Raw genomic sequence first — 14,127 nt, 5'->3', positions numbered from 1 at the left:
TCTTTGGCCGCTGCTGCGTCGTTGTTGTTGTGTTTGGTTCTCGGCGTATTCCTCGTCTCTCTTTGGCTGCTGCTGCGTCGTTGTCGTTGGGTTTCTGCTTTCTCGGTGTATTCACGCCGTTGTTGCGTCGATGCCGTTGGTTTTCGGTCCTCGGTGTATTCCTCTCCCGTTTTGGCTGCTGCTGACTCGTTGTTGTTGGGTTTTGGTTCTGAAAAGCCAGTGGCGTCCGCCGTGATCGCGACTTTCCCCCCCTTTAAAGAAGATAATAAGCTACGTGGGGCTTAGAGACCCCTCGGGCCGTATAATATATAAAATTAATGTCATGTAGCCTTCGTGGCCTTCCCCCTCCCCCCCCCCCCCCCCCTTAACCTAAAACTGAAAAGTCAATAAAGAAAAGTCAAAAATCTTAATTCTAATAACGTAATCTCGGGTCCATCCAATGGGAAAATGACGGCGAACTGATGGGCGGAAAAAATGTGGGTGGAGCGTACGCTCCCTCACACCCCCTCCATACTTCGGGGGTGCCGAAGAGTGACGGTGACGGCCCGGCTGCGGGTAATCTTTATGCGGATGCAAGTGCCGTCATGGACCTCCAGTCGCCGGACTCCCAGTCGGTAGGCGCGATCGCGTAAGAATACGGTGATGTTGGATATGTGGTCCCGGGGCAACTGTCGACCTAGCGCGTTGGTCCGCCGTTCGGGGGAGCCTCTGCCCATTCCGGGTCGTCCTGCACCGCGGCTACCGTAGGGCCGGAGGATCTGCAGCAGGTCGGCCATCTCGCCATACTCCAGCGGGAGGCTCCCTTCGGAGTCGAAATCAACTACTCCCTCATCGGGACGTTGTGGGGGTAGTCCGGCGTGGGCGGCCACGAGGGGAGGCAGGACGTCATCTGACACCGATGGGTTGGCTGGTGCCCACTGCTGGTTCGCCTGGGGCGCGAAGCCCAGGCTCATGAGGGACCTGGAATCGGACCCTCCGTCGTCGCGTTGGGGTCCTACTCCTTCCCCTGCATCGCTTGCGTGGGACACGTCGGAGTAGTGTGGTCCAGCACCGTCCCCGGATTCGTCCTAGTCGTGTACTGCTAGAGGGGTGGCTACCCGACCTAGACTGGCCAGGTTCCACTCGGCCCAAAGGGGCGAGTCCCATTCGTTCCCGCGAGCCAGTGGGTGTCTGTTCCCTTCGTCCTGCAGCGTGGACGCCAGGCTTTGAGCATCGCGTATTATTGTCTCGTGCTCGTCGGTGTCCGTGGTCGCGTTGTCTTCGTCGATGGCAGCCCCATAACTCCCAAACCAACGGCGATTCAGGGCGGCGACGTCGTGATTGGGCGCCGAGCGGACACCTGCGGTTGCGAAGCGGCCATCGGGCTCTACTTCCTCTTCGGCGTCGGTCCCCGGGCCCTGGGTTTGTTGGTCGATCCTCCCCCATGGCATCCTGTCCTGTTTTCGAAGTGTCGCCTCTCCCACCCGCCTCAGCTGGGCTTGACGGGAGGCGCATGGCCCATTGGGGTCGACGATCCAGCCGCGAGCCCGGTTTGTCGTTGGTTCGTCGGCAGGTGCCGGGACTTCAGGCAGCTGGTCTCCGCTAGGGTGTCCCGTCGTATCACCATTTTCCCCTAGGGGCCGAGCTTGCCTTCCGTCTCTTAGACGCTTCATGTTTTCAGTCGATTCTAGGGAGAAAATGACTGTCGGTTAGAACCTGCCTGTCTTAACTAGAAGTATTAATACCCTCCCCTATCCTGCTTGAGCGGTGCGAGTAAGAAGATGTTTACATTGGGTGTAGTACTTATCTAATCCCATAAGGGGATGTATACGTAGCTTACGGTTTCGTGGGTCGCGCCCCTTAAGGGCGAGGACGTGACGGTAGCGCGCTACCGCAAGTGGCCCTTGCGAAGTCGGCAGGTCATTCAGGTCTCTCCAACGTCGTTGGGTTCTCCTCGGGGTGGTCCACTCCGTGGAACGCCTTTAAGTCGGCTAAACTCGCAGTTTTCCTTCGTTTGCCTTGATGAACCTGTAGTCGAGGTTCACGGTAACTGGGTTAGTCGAGTCTGATCTTCGAAAGGGGTTGCGTTGTCGACCGGCCGCGGCATCGGCTAACGGGGCGAGTTGATAATTCGTTGGGGGGTGAGGTGCGAGTTGGTCTACCTTGAACCGCCTATGTCCTTCGGGGCCGTGGTCTTCCAGGCGTAGCGGGTCGTGGTGTAGAGCCCCGTCTCGGTCGGGGCTTAGATGCGTTGTCCTTGTATTGCTGCTGGGTCTGGCGTGGTCAAGGCTTCGATGCGTTGTCCTTGTATTGCTGCTAAGTCTGGCGTGGTCGAAACTTAGAAACGTTGTCCTGATGTTACTGCTGCTTCTGGCGTGGTCGTGGCTTAGCTCCGTTGTCTTGGTAGGGATACTCTGGGTGGTTTTCGATGCAGACGGACTGGCCCTGGGTGTGTCCAGCGGTGTCGCAGTCGTCTCCGTCGAATCTTCGTTGCTTTGGGTGCTCTTCGAGGCGGACGGACTGGCCCTGGGTGTGTCCAGCGGTGTCGCAGTCGTCTCCGTCGAATCCTCGTTGCTCTGGGTGTTCTTCGAGGCGGACGGACTGGCCCTGGGTGTGTCTAGCGGTGTCGCAGTCGTCTCCGTCGAATCTTCGTTGCTCTGGGTGTTCTTCGAGGCGGACGGACTGGCCCTGGGTGTGTCCAGCTGTGTTGCAGTCGTCTCCGTCGAATCTTCGTTGCTCTGGGTGTTCTTCGAGGCGGACGGACTGGCCCTGGGTGTGTCCAGCGGTGTCGCAGTCGTCTCCGTCGAATCTTCGTTGCTCTGGGTGTTCTTCGAGGCGGAAGGACTGGCCCTGGGTGTGTCCAGCGGTGTCGCAGTCGTTTCCGTCGAATCTTCGTTGCTTTGGGTGCTCTTCGAGGCGGACGGACTGGCCCTGGGTGTGTCCAGCGGTGTCGCAGTCGTTTCCGTCGAATCTTCGTTGCTCTGGGTGTTCTTCGAGGCGGACGGACTGGCCCTGGGTGTGTCCAGCGGTGTTGCAGTCGTCTCCGTCGAATCTTCGTTGCTCTGGGTGTTCTTCGAGGCGGACGGACTGGCCCTGGGTGTGTCTAGCGGTGTCGCAGTCGTCTCCGTCGAATCTTCGTTGCTCTGGGTGTTCTTCGAGGCGGACGGACTGGCCCTGGGTGTGTCCAGCGGTGTCGCAGTCGTTTCCGTCGAATCTTCGTTGCTTTGGGTGCTCTTCGAGGCGGACGGACTGGCCCTGGGTGTGTCCAGCGGTGTCGCAGTCGTCTCCGTCGAATCTTCGTTGCTCTGGGTGTTCTTCGAGGCGGACGGACTGGCCCTGGGTGTGTCCAGCGGTGTCGCAGTCGTCTCCGTCGAATCTTCGTTGATGGTTCTGGCGCGGTCGTATCGAATCGTGGGTTGGGTTCGGGTGGCGTTGCTGGGTCTGGCGTGTTCGAGATCCTGATGCGTTGTCGTGGGTCCATTGCCGGGTCTGGCGTGGTCGGGATTCTGGTGCGTTGTCACTGGTACGTTGATGGGTCTGGCGTGTTCGAGACTCCGGTGCGTTGTCACTGGTATATTGCTGGGTCTGGCGTGGTTGGGATTCTGGTGCGTCGGCTTCGTCCGGGGGGTCGCTGTTGGATTGGTCGAGCGGGTAGGGGCAGCGGATGCGGTCGCGGGACTTTCGTCACTAAAAGTAACCATGCGAGGCCGATTCGAGGATGATGGGGGGATAGGGTTGGTTTCCCGTATCGCCCGCTGGGTCAACTGCAAGTACGCTTGTCCGCATTGTATTATGGCCTGGACGCCGCAAAGGAAATCGAGCCCCAGTATGATGTCGTCCACTACCATGGGTAGGACTAATAGAATCACCCGCGTTTCCTGTTGATCCAGACGTACCTTGACCGAAACTGCTTGCGTCACCTCCTTTGCTGTACCGTCCGCCAGGCGGACGGTAGTCCTTATATTCCGTGCGTTCCCTCCGGTACTTACTTCATGAGCGATGCGATGACTGACGAACGACCGCGTTGTTCCCGTGTCGAGGGTAGCTGTGAGCGGTACTCCTTCGATGGTTACTAGCGCGGCGATCCTGCCTCCTTCCAAACATAAGGGATGAGTTACTCCTGGGGGCCCTGGAGGTATGTCTCCGATCGGTTCCCTGACGAGCGGAGACTCGGCCCGTTTCCCGACTCGGATAGCCTACAGCAGTCGATCGTCCAGATGCCGCGGCGGCCACACTCCCAACAGAATAGCACTCGCCGATTCCTGCATGAACTGCTGAAATGACCTTCCTCCCCGCAATTACGGCAGGCCCGGCGTGTGTTCACCGGCCGGTCTCCATCCTGGGTCACTACGCGGCTTGCCGTCTCGGCACTCCGGGAGGGCCCGGTGTCGTCTGGAGGAGCATGCTGTGGGGTGGATAATCCGGGTCCTTGGTATGATGGCGTTCTGGCTTTCGTATTTGGGCGGTCGTTAGCTGGGTGGGTTTGTTCGCGGTTCCGCGTTGTTTCGTACGCTTCGATCAATTGGGTCAGCTCTCGCAACGTCTCGAACTCATGTCTACGGGTGAACAGTTGGTATTCCGGCCGAAGGTTCTCGTAGATCCTGTCCAGCTCCCTGTCTGGAGTATACTGAGCTCGTTGCATAATGAGTCGGAGGTCGATCAAGTAGTCCTGAAAGGCTTCTCGGGGTCGTTGGTGACGGGAGCGGATCGTATCTTCCAAGCGCTGAAAGTATCGCGGGACCGGAACTCGGTCCATGGCTTGCCTTGCATCTGGAACGTCCTAAACCATCCTTCGGCCTTGCCAGCTAGTAGCCCGGAGATGGCTCGCGGCAGTTGTGCTGGGCTTCCGCCATATGAGTCGACCCTTTCTTCCAACCGTTCGATGAAAGCCAGCGCATCCGAGTGTCCGTCGAACTTCAGACCCCAATTGCGCAGTTTATCGGCCAGGGCGGCGAAGGAAATTTCTTCCCTTCCGGGTCGCGAAGTTCCGGCTTCCTCGGGAAGCGGTGCTGGTGGTGATTGTCACCATGTCGCCGGTCAGTCGTGGTTTCAAGCCGGCCAGAGTCGCCGTGAGCTGCGCGCGGGAACTCGGGAATTATGATAGATAGAGGCTGCTCCGCACAGATCCCTTCCTTCTGCTCTCGCTGACTCGGTCCCGGCGACGGGGACGTCTTCCTCGGGCTTCTCGGGCTGGGCGCGCTGTCGAAGACCATTCCGAGCTCTTTGATCCGTTTTTCGATCCCAGTCGGATGCTCACCGCGCGAGATAAAGGCCGAGATCCGGCTGCGCAGTTCGTCCACTGTCCCGGTTTCACCGAGGCCGAATTCGGCGGCGATGGCCTGCATTTCGTCCTTGCGCCGATGCGAAATCCACTGTACCCCCAAGTCGAAGCACGGTGGTCGAACGGGCACTTCGAGGTCTTTCGCGTTTCCGACGGTAGTATCACGTATTGACCCTCCGGTAGAATCTTTTCTTAGGTAACGCACTGAATACCGGAGTCCTTGGGGCTAGTCACGGAAGCACGGCGTATGCACGGTTAACACGGTTGTCCAGTGGATGCGTCCTTGGCGTCCTTGCTGCTTGGGGTCCTGGTCGATAGTCCTTGCTATCGTTGTCCTTGGAATTGTCCTGACTGTTGATCCTGGCTAGGCCGGTCGATAGTCCTTGCTGTCGTCGTCCTGGGGATTGTCCTTGTGGTCCTGGTCGTGCTGGGTTCGTTGACTTAAGCGTTGGATCTCGTCCCGTGTTGATGGCTGAACGCTGACTGATCACTTCGAAGGCCGGGCGTTGACTATCGGCTATTGTTTTGTAGGCCGGGCATTAAATGATCGCGCTGAAGACCGGGCGTTGAGTGACTGCTCTGAAGACCGGGCGTTGACTGCTCGCGCTGAGGGTCGGGCATCGACTATCCTCGCTGAGGGCCGGGCGTTGACTATTCTCGCTGAGGGCCGGGCGTTGACTATTTGCTATCGTTTTGAGGGCCGCACATGGACTGATCACGTTTAAGACCGGGCATTGAATGACTGCTCGCGCTGAGGGCCGGGCATTGACTATTCTCGCTGAGGGCCGGGCGTTGACTCTTCTCGCTGAGGGCCGGGCGTTGACTATCGGCTATTGTTTTGTAGGCCGGGCATTGAATGATCGCGCTGAAGACCGGGCGTTGACTATTCTCGCTGAGGGCCGGGCGTTGACTATCCTCGCTGAGGGCCGGGCGTTGACTATCCTCGCTGAGGGCCGGGCGTTGACTATCGGCTATTGTTTTGTAGGCCGTGCATTGAATGATCGCGCTGAAAACCGGGCATCGAATGACTGCTCTGAAGACTGGGCGTTGACTATTCTCGCTGAGGGCCTGAGTACGAAATATATAGCCGGGCTGGTTGGTCTTCGGGAGGATTCCGGCCTCTACCGCTCACGAATCGCTGCTCGCCGCGTACGTGTCGCTCTCTCTCTAGCGATGTCTGCCCAGCTTCGGCTCGGTTCTCTTTCTCTGCCGCCTCGCCGCGGCGCTCTCCTCCTCATGTGGGCGCAGCGGCCACGTGCTGACGCTATTGCTAGGCAGGTTAGGGAAGCCAGCCTCGGCTGTACGTGAATAATGGGCGACCTCACGTGCGGTTTTTTTACAGAGATATACAGCTATTCTTGTCCTAAGGATTCCGACTGGCCGTGCTTGCGCATGGTACAGTCCCGATTCCCCCTGCTACTCGTTCTTCTGATCGACTGTTCCACTTAGCGCCCCAAAACATAACGGAATCCCGGAGTCCCTGCTCGGGCGCCATCTGTAAGGAAGCGATCCTGGGCTGGGGTACATATCTCAGTCTACTCCAGGGTCGAAATTACAGCAATATTTATAATTTGCCGGGACTCCGTATTTTGGACCGACGATGGGGGACGGGGCCGCAGTCCCGCGGACGGGAGCGATCGTAGCGTGGGACGGGGCAGTTGGTTTCACCGAGAACACTCCGGTTATCGCCGAATAGCGCCTTCAGGGCCCCACCGAACTCAGAATCAATACGGAGGTCTTTACTATGCGATAATACAGACAGGTGTCGCCGAGAGTACCTAGGCTATCGCCGGACAGTACTTACGGGACCCCGCCGGCCTGAGAGTTACTACGAAGCGGAAAGCGGGACTACGCTATGCGGGAATACCGACAAGTATCGCCGAGAGTACCTAGGCTATCGCCGGACGGTACTTACGGGACCCTGTCGGCCTAAGAATTACTACGACGCGTAATGGGGACTTTGCTATGCGGAAATACCGGCAAGTATCGCCGAGAGTACCTAGGCTATCGCCGGACGGTACTCACGGGACCCTGTAGGCCTAAGAATTACTACGACGCGGAGAGGGTAACTTTGCTATGCGGGAATACCGACAAGTATCGCCGAGAGTACCTAGGCTATCGCCGGACGGTACTTACGGGACCCTGTCGGCCTAAGAATTACTACGACGCGGAAAGGGGAACTTTGCTATGCAGAAATACCGACAAGTATCGCCGAGAGTACCTGGGCTATCGCCGGACGGTACTTACGGGACCCTGTCGGCCTAAGAATTACTACGACGCGGAAAGGGGAACTTTGCTATGCGGGAATACCGACAAGTATCGCCGAGAGTACCTAGGCTATCGCCGGACGGGACCCTGTCGGCCTAAGAATTACTACGACGCGGAAAGGGGAACTTTGCTATGCGGAAATACCGACAAGTATCGCCGAGAGTACCTAGGCTATCGCCGGACGGCACTTGCGGGACACTGTCGAACTAAGAATTACTACGGGGGTCAGGGATATCGACAGGCATCGCCGAGAGTGCCTAGGCAATCGGCTGATAGCACTTACGGGACACCGCCGAACTAAGAATTACTACGGGGGTCGGGGATATCGACAGGCATCGCCGAGAATGCCTAGGCAATCGCCGGATAGCACTTACGGGACGCTGTCGAACTAAGAATTACTACGAGGGTCGGGGATACCGGCAAGCATCGCCGAGAGTGCCTAGGCAATCGCCGGATAGCACTTACGGGACGCTGTCGAACTAAGAATTACTACGAGGGTCGGGGATACCGGCAAGCATCGCCGAGAGTGCCTAGGCAATCGCCGTATAGCCCCTTCGGGACCCAGGGAATTACGGGGATCAGGCGAGACACCAACAGGAGTCACCGGGGGCGCTTAGACGATCGTCGGATAGCGGCCTCGGGACCCTGCGGGGTCACAAACTACGGGATGGGATCATGCGGAGGGAACGCCGACAGGTATCACCGGGAACGCCTAGGCAATCGCCGGACAGCGGCCTCAAGATCCGGTCGGGCTACGAACTACTGGATGGGATCACACAGGCTCGGGCAAGAGACGGGAGGAAGGGCAGGGGAGATGAAGCCTCGGGCCTCCAGGGTCCAGTGTATAGATTGTTGGTGGTCGTGCTATGTTTCTGTTGTATTACATTTCACTTTATTCTTTCTGGGTTCCCTACCTATCGCACCGCTCAGCAGCCCGTATGCACGTCCAGAGACTCACTTACCCCTGAACTCCCACGCTTGTATTCGTTGAAAGCCTCCTCTTCCCCGTGGGTACGGCGTAGATGCAGGATCTCCTCTGTGTCACTGATCGCGTTGGCGTGGATCTGGTTCGCCACGTGTCTTACTTTTCGTACGCCACTCGAATTTTATCCGCAAACACGTCCGACTCCTACGACTGCTTCCAAACGACTTTTTTTTTCTCCTTCCCATTTCCCAGCTCAGAGCCGGCGTTCTGCTGGCTCTCCGATCTAGCGTCAGCGTGGGCGGCTAGCGTCGTCATCTGCCGCGGCGGCAGAGGGCCGGCGCCGTCGTTTCCCCTCTCTTTCGGCGTCTGTAGCTGCGCCGGTGACTTTCGCCTCTCTTTTCCGCTGCTGGCGCGGCGTTACTGGATTTGATTGCTGTTCTCAGCGGTCCTCTTCTGCCGTTGCTGCGTTTATGCTGTTATCTTATCTTTTCAGCGATTCTCCTCTGCCGTTGCTGCGTCGATGCCGGCGGCTCGCTGTTCTCGGCGTTTCTTTTCTGCCGCTGCCGCGTCGATGCCGGCGGCTCGCTGGATCCCGGTGTTTTCCTCGTCTCTCTTTGGCCGCTGCTGCGTCGTTTTTGTTGGGTTTGGTTCTCGGCGTATTCCTCGTCTCTCTTTGGCCGCTGCTGCGTCGTTGTTGTTGGGTTTGGTTCTCGGCGTATTCCTCGTCTCTCTTTGGCCGCTGCTGCGTCGTTGTTTTCAGGTTTCTGCTTTCTCGGTGTATTCACGCCGTTGCTGCGTCGATGCGGTTGGTTTTCGGTCCTCGGTGTATTCCTCTCCCTCTTTGGCTGCTGCTGCGTCGTTGTCGTTGGGTTTCTGCTTTCTCGGTGTATTCACGCCGTTGCTGCGTCGATGCCGTTGGTTTTCGGTCCTCGGTGTATTCCTCTCTCGTTTTGGCTGCTGCTGACTCGTTGTTGTTGGGTTTTGGTTCTGAAAAGGCAGTGGCGTCCGCCGTGATCGTGACTTTCCCCCCCTTTAAGGAAGATAATAAGCTACGTGGGGCTTAGAGACCCCTCGGGCCGTATAATATATAAAATTAATGTCATGTAGCCTTCGTGGCCTGCTCCCTCACACAATATACAGGGTGCGTAAATATTAAAGTACAGAAATATAAAATATAAAAATATAAAATATATGCGCACATGCAGCGCAGTGTGAATACTTCTTAATACGTGCCATGCAGCTGGTCTTTTGAGTTTCCCGATCTCGCCAATAGTGGAATTTGATTTAAGGTTTAAACTTGTAAGCCACAAATGCGTCTAAGGTCCGAAAAAGGGGGCCGGGGTGGGGATGGTTAAGGAGGACTGCTTGCGGCAACACTTGTATTTTCACAACAATTATCTGGTTTGATTTGGAATAATTCGCATTAACATTCATTCGCTCTAATTCTTCAACTGAAAGACGAGTATCAAGATGATGGCCAGCAAAACGGCGCTTAGTATTCCCACCATTATCAGCTTCTTCTTAGGAACTTTGTTCATTTAAGAACTCGCCTTGCGGAGATTCTCCGTACCCTGTGAGACGAAAATGCTGGTTTGCTCCACCTGCGACTCGATGGAGTCCACCGTCAGGCCCTGTTCGTAGCCCAAGGCACCCAGTTTCTTATAGATCTCGTTGACACCCACAATATTGTTCTCCAACTCCCGGATGACCTGCTCCTGCTCCTTCAGCGCCTGCAGGTCGGCTTGCTCCTGAATTTGTGTCTGCTGCTGTTGTTGATTGGATTTTCGATTGAAGAAGTTATCCTCGAAAAAGGAACCGTTATCCTGGCTGGCGCTGCTGTTGGAGCTGCCAGTGCCAGTGCGCGAGGAGCCGGGCGGACGGGCAATGTTGTAGTTGTCTTCTCTCGCCTGCCGCAAGGCACTCCGCCGTTTTCCGTTGAACGGCCTGGAAGGAGGTCAGTGCCGCTGTAAGCTCGTCCACCAGCCGATCGCGCTGGATTTTCAGGTGCAGCTCCTTACACTTGTCCACCTCATTGATTTGATTGTTGGTATCGTTTACCAGTTGGTTGGTGTAGGTCATAAGTTGGTGCAGCTGTTTCTTTAACTCCGGTGAATCCTGTGGTGTGTTCAGCTGACTAACCATGCGCTGCATAGTTAATACATTTTGTTGGACCTTAAGAATGCTGTTGGCGATTATCTGCGCCAGACGCTGAAAGTTGATCTCGCTGAGGCCCCCTCCGCCGCCGCCAAGGCCACCACCGTTCTCCATATGCTGCAAGTCCATGCTTTCGTACGCCGACACCTAGCTGACTTTCAGCTGTAACGAACCTACAAGGGTTCGAAACAATCCGTCCCCCGACTTATAATGAGCACCACACCCCGCAACCAACGCCCTCTCTCCACACGCAGCCACCGATCAACACGCGCCAACTCCATAACGCTGACCAAAGACATCAGGTCACGCGGACTTTCCCCACTCCAGGCCAAGCCATCAGCCAAGTGCGGTCCTCCGGGTTCATCGACTGCGGAAAGATGACGCCGTAAAAATCTGCGACGATCACCAAGAACGTCAAAGTGCACCCCGACGCAAAAGTGAATTTTCAAACCCGCAGACCCAGCAATACGGGCCTATAAAAAGACGACGACGAGAACCAAGGGGAGCTTGCGCAGAGACCTGGTTCGGAGTACAGACGTTGTACCCGGAACCCACAAGAAAACACCGGCGACCAATTAAACTAAGTTCATTTAAAGTGCTGATGATGGTCTGATGAGCTCGTGAGGTGGCTCAAAGGGGGCCTAGCTGAGGCCACCGGTCGGGTCGCAGGTTGCGGATAGCGAACGACCTACCTATATAGGTAGGTCAGCTGCGAATAATCGGACTTCCCTAGGCCAGCGGGTGTTCGCGAAGTAGCAACACTGACCATGCGCTTGTGGTGCCGCCTCGTATAAGTAGCTCACACACTCCCCTATCCCTACAAACTACCTACCCACATCCCAACCCCCCACATTCAGCTCACACCGGGCCGGACTAAGAGTGTTATTCGACCCGTGCCGAGATTCAGCCTGGCTGGGGGCCCGGTATATAAAACTAGCCCAGTCGTTAACGGAGAGCTCAGGGACTTGGCAGCCCCCTGTTCTAAGTATGCCTTATCCGGGCAACGTGGATCTCTGCCCGGACGGACTCTGCAGCTCGTGGGAAAAGAATGGAAGAATTTAAAAACAAACAAAATGAGTCTGGCACTCCCCAAATGCCAACAGGGAGCAATCCCAAAAAGGGGAAGGCAGCGGCCCAAAGGCCTGGCCCGACCCGCAAATCAGCAGGGAAAACCTGCGCGGCGGAAGATGCTAGGGAGAGCCCAAAGGGGTCCCATCCCGGTGTCGGGGTGGGTGGTGAATTGGCTCCCAAAACCGATACCTTGGCAGAGTGGCTATGCAATCCTGCGGCTGCTCTGCCTGCTGGTAAAGTGGCGGGTGATGAGTCACCATCTACTAGTGTCCAAGCCAAATCTTTTACATATGCCGATAGAAGGAGTGCTGGCAATATACTCCGGCAGAACGCAAGCCAGATGTCCAGCCCGACGAACAAATGGATAAAGAAGGTTGAGTGGGCCTCGAAGGTGCTGCCGATCTTTGGCAAGGAAGCACCGAAGAAGGAAGCCCCTCAGCCAAAAAGGCAGCGCTCGCAAGAGACTCCGGGGCCGACACCGAAGCGCTCCAGTGTGCTGCCTAACACATCATTCGCGCAGATTGCCAGAGAAAGGACGCTGATTGGCGTCCTGGACAAAGGCAGCGCGGACTCCCGGATACCTAGAAACCAGTGGAAGTGGGTGGAAGCGGCACTGGCCGACCGCTGCTTCGAGCTGCTGGAAAAGCAGCCCCCCCGTCTGCAAAGACATTGGCTGGTACCAGGGCTGCATACAAATCGTAGCCTGTGAAGACGAGCGCTCCGTACAGCTGTACAAAGCAGCGGTAGCACAAGTCGGGGAAGTCTACCCAGGGGCGATGCTCGTCGCTGTAGACTGTAGCGAAGTGCCCAGTAGACCAAGGGCGAGAGTCTGGGTGCCCGCCTCCATGAAGGAGCCGGAGCGCATCCTAAAAATGTTGCAATGTCCCCCACCTCCCAACAGCGGATTGGAAGGTGGTCAAAGTTGAGACGACACAGGGCCCCACAAACCAGGCGGTGGTCGTCCTCAACAAAGAGTCAAAGCCAGTCGAGCAGGACGCTGCCTCGGAGATCGAAGCACCCGACGATCACACAGAGATAGACCCAGAGGGTAACTCCACCGATGGCACGCTGAGATGCGACTTCGAGGCGATGTGTTGCCACGAGAAAGTCGAGGACGATACGGATGCCGACATTACAGTGGTGGAGAACACTAAGGATGTCCTTGAGGCTCCTTCAGATCTCCAATCTCCACCGCTGTAAGGCAGCATCCGCTGCTCTTATACTCCGCCTCGAAGAGAGCGGAGCAGACGTAGCCCTGATCCAGGAACCTTGGATAGTGGGAGACAAGGTTTGTGGACTAGGGTCGAAGGAGTACAAGATAATTGCAGCTCAACATGAAGGTAAAACCCGCCCCTGCATTCTCGCCAGAAAGCCAGAAACCTTAATATCTTTCTGCTCCATAATTATAGCGATAGCGACAACACGGCGGCAAGCCTAGAGCTGAAAGGGACACATCTAAGGCTGATGTCGTCCTACATTGCCCATGACAGCGACAGCGAGAGGTCGAACATAGACCTATTAATAGGTTGCGATGCCAACGCTCACCACACTCAATGGGGGAGCTCGAACACAAATGTAAGGGGTGAGTCACTTTTCAGCTTCATCCTTAACTCAAATCTATTTATTTGTAATCGGGGCAACAACCCTACTTTTATAATTAAAAATCGACAGGAGGTTATTGACATCACCCTAGTGTCTTCCAATTAGACATAGTCAAGAGTTGGCAAGTCCTTGATGACCACTCTTTCTCTGACCACAGATACATCGAGACCACACTATCCCTCGAGTTTCCGAAACCTAAGGACTATATTAATCCCAGGAAAGCCAACTGGGAAAAATATAGCTCAGCCCTGGAGGACTTACTCCCCTCCAAAGCACCATCATGCCCTGACACAAAAGACGACCTAGATCGCCTAGTGAACAGGTTCACAGAAGCATGCAACAAAGCCTTCGCGGCAGCATGCCCCTCTAGCAAACCTAGGGGGAAAACGAAACCCCCCTGGTGGTCAAAACAAATAGACATCCTACGTAAAAGCTGCAGGACCCTCTTCAACAGGACCAAAAGCGCGAACGAAGAGAGCCACTGGGGAGACTACAAAATCAGTCTGTCACTATATAAAAAGGAAACAAGGAAAGCAAAAAGGGCCTCTTGGCAAAAATTTTGCTCGGAAATTGAGGAAACGTCAGAGGCCGCAAGGCTTCGCAAGATTCTCTCAAAAACTAACCCCTCGGTAGGGTATCTTAAAAGGAATGACGGCACGTGGACTAACTCCAGTGAGGAGTCCCTGCACATTCTACTAGACACACATTTTCCAGGGTGCACAACCATCGAGACGGCACATCTTCCAGGAGAGGGACCGGTAACCTCGATGGATCACATCCTCACAAAACGTAACATAAGCTGGGCAATAAACAGCTTCAGCCCGTTCAAATCGCCAGGCCCAGACCA

General features: G+C 56.1%; 1 protein-coding gene and 1 pseudogene across 2 annotated transcripts; both read right to left on the bottom strand.

The window, feature by feature from the left end:
- Positions 1-363: 363 nt before the first annotated feature.
- Positions 364-9,082, bottom strand: LOC117191844. Of its 2 annotated transcripts, none has more exons than XM_033396611.1 (2): positions 8,491-9,082; positions 364-1,666 (listed from the first exon to the last, which is right to left on the bottom strand). In XM_033396611.1, exon 2 carries the CDS (start codon positions 1,650-1,652, stop codon positions 1,068-1,070), a length of 585 nt encoding a protein of 194 aa, XP_033252502.1. In that variant the 5' UTR covers positions 1,653-1,666; positions 8,491-9,082; the 3' UTR covers positions 364-1,067. Both variants share the same exon structure in this region, with proteins under 2 accessions (XP_033252502.1, XP_033252503.1).
- An 807-nt stretch (positions 9,083-9,889) lies between these two features.
- LOC117190712 lies at positions 9,890-10,757 on the bottom strand (annotated as a pseudogene).
- Between the last annotated feature and the right edge of the window lie 3,370 nt (positions 10,758-14,127).

This window comes from Drosophila miranda (assembly GCF_003369915.1).
Source record: "Drosophila miranda strain MSH22 chromosome Y unlocalized genomic scaffold, D.miranda_PacBio2.1 Contig_Y1_pilon, whole genome shotgun sequence".
In the NCBI taxonomy this organism is placed as follows: domain Eukaryota; kingdom Metazoa; phylum Arthropoda; class Insecta; order Diptera; family Drosophilidae; genus Drosophila; species Drosophila miranda.
This window is presented reverse-complemented; position numbering and strand designations above follow the sequence as displayed.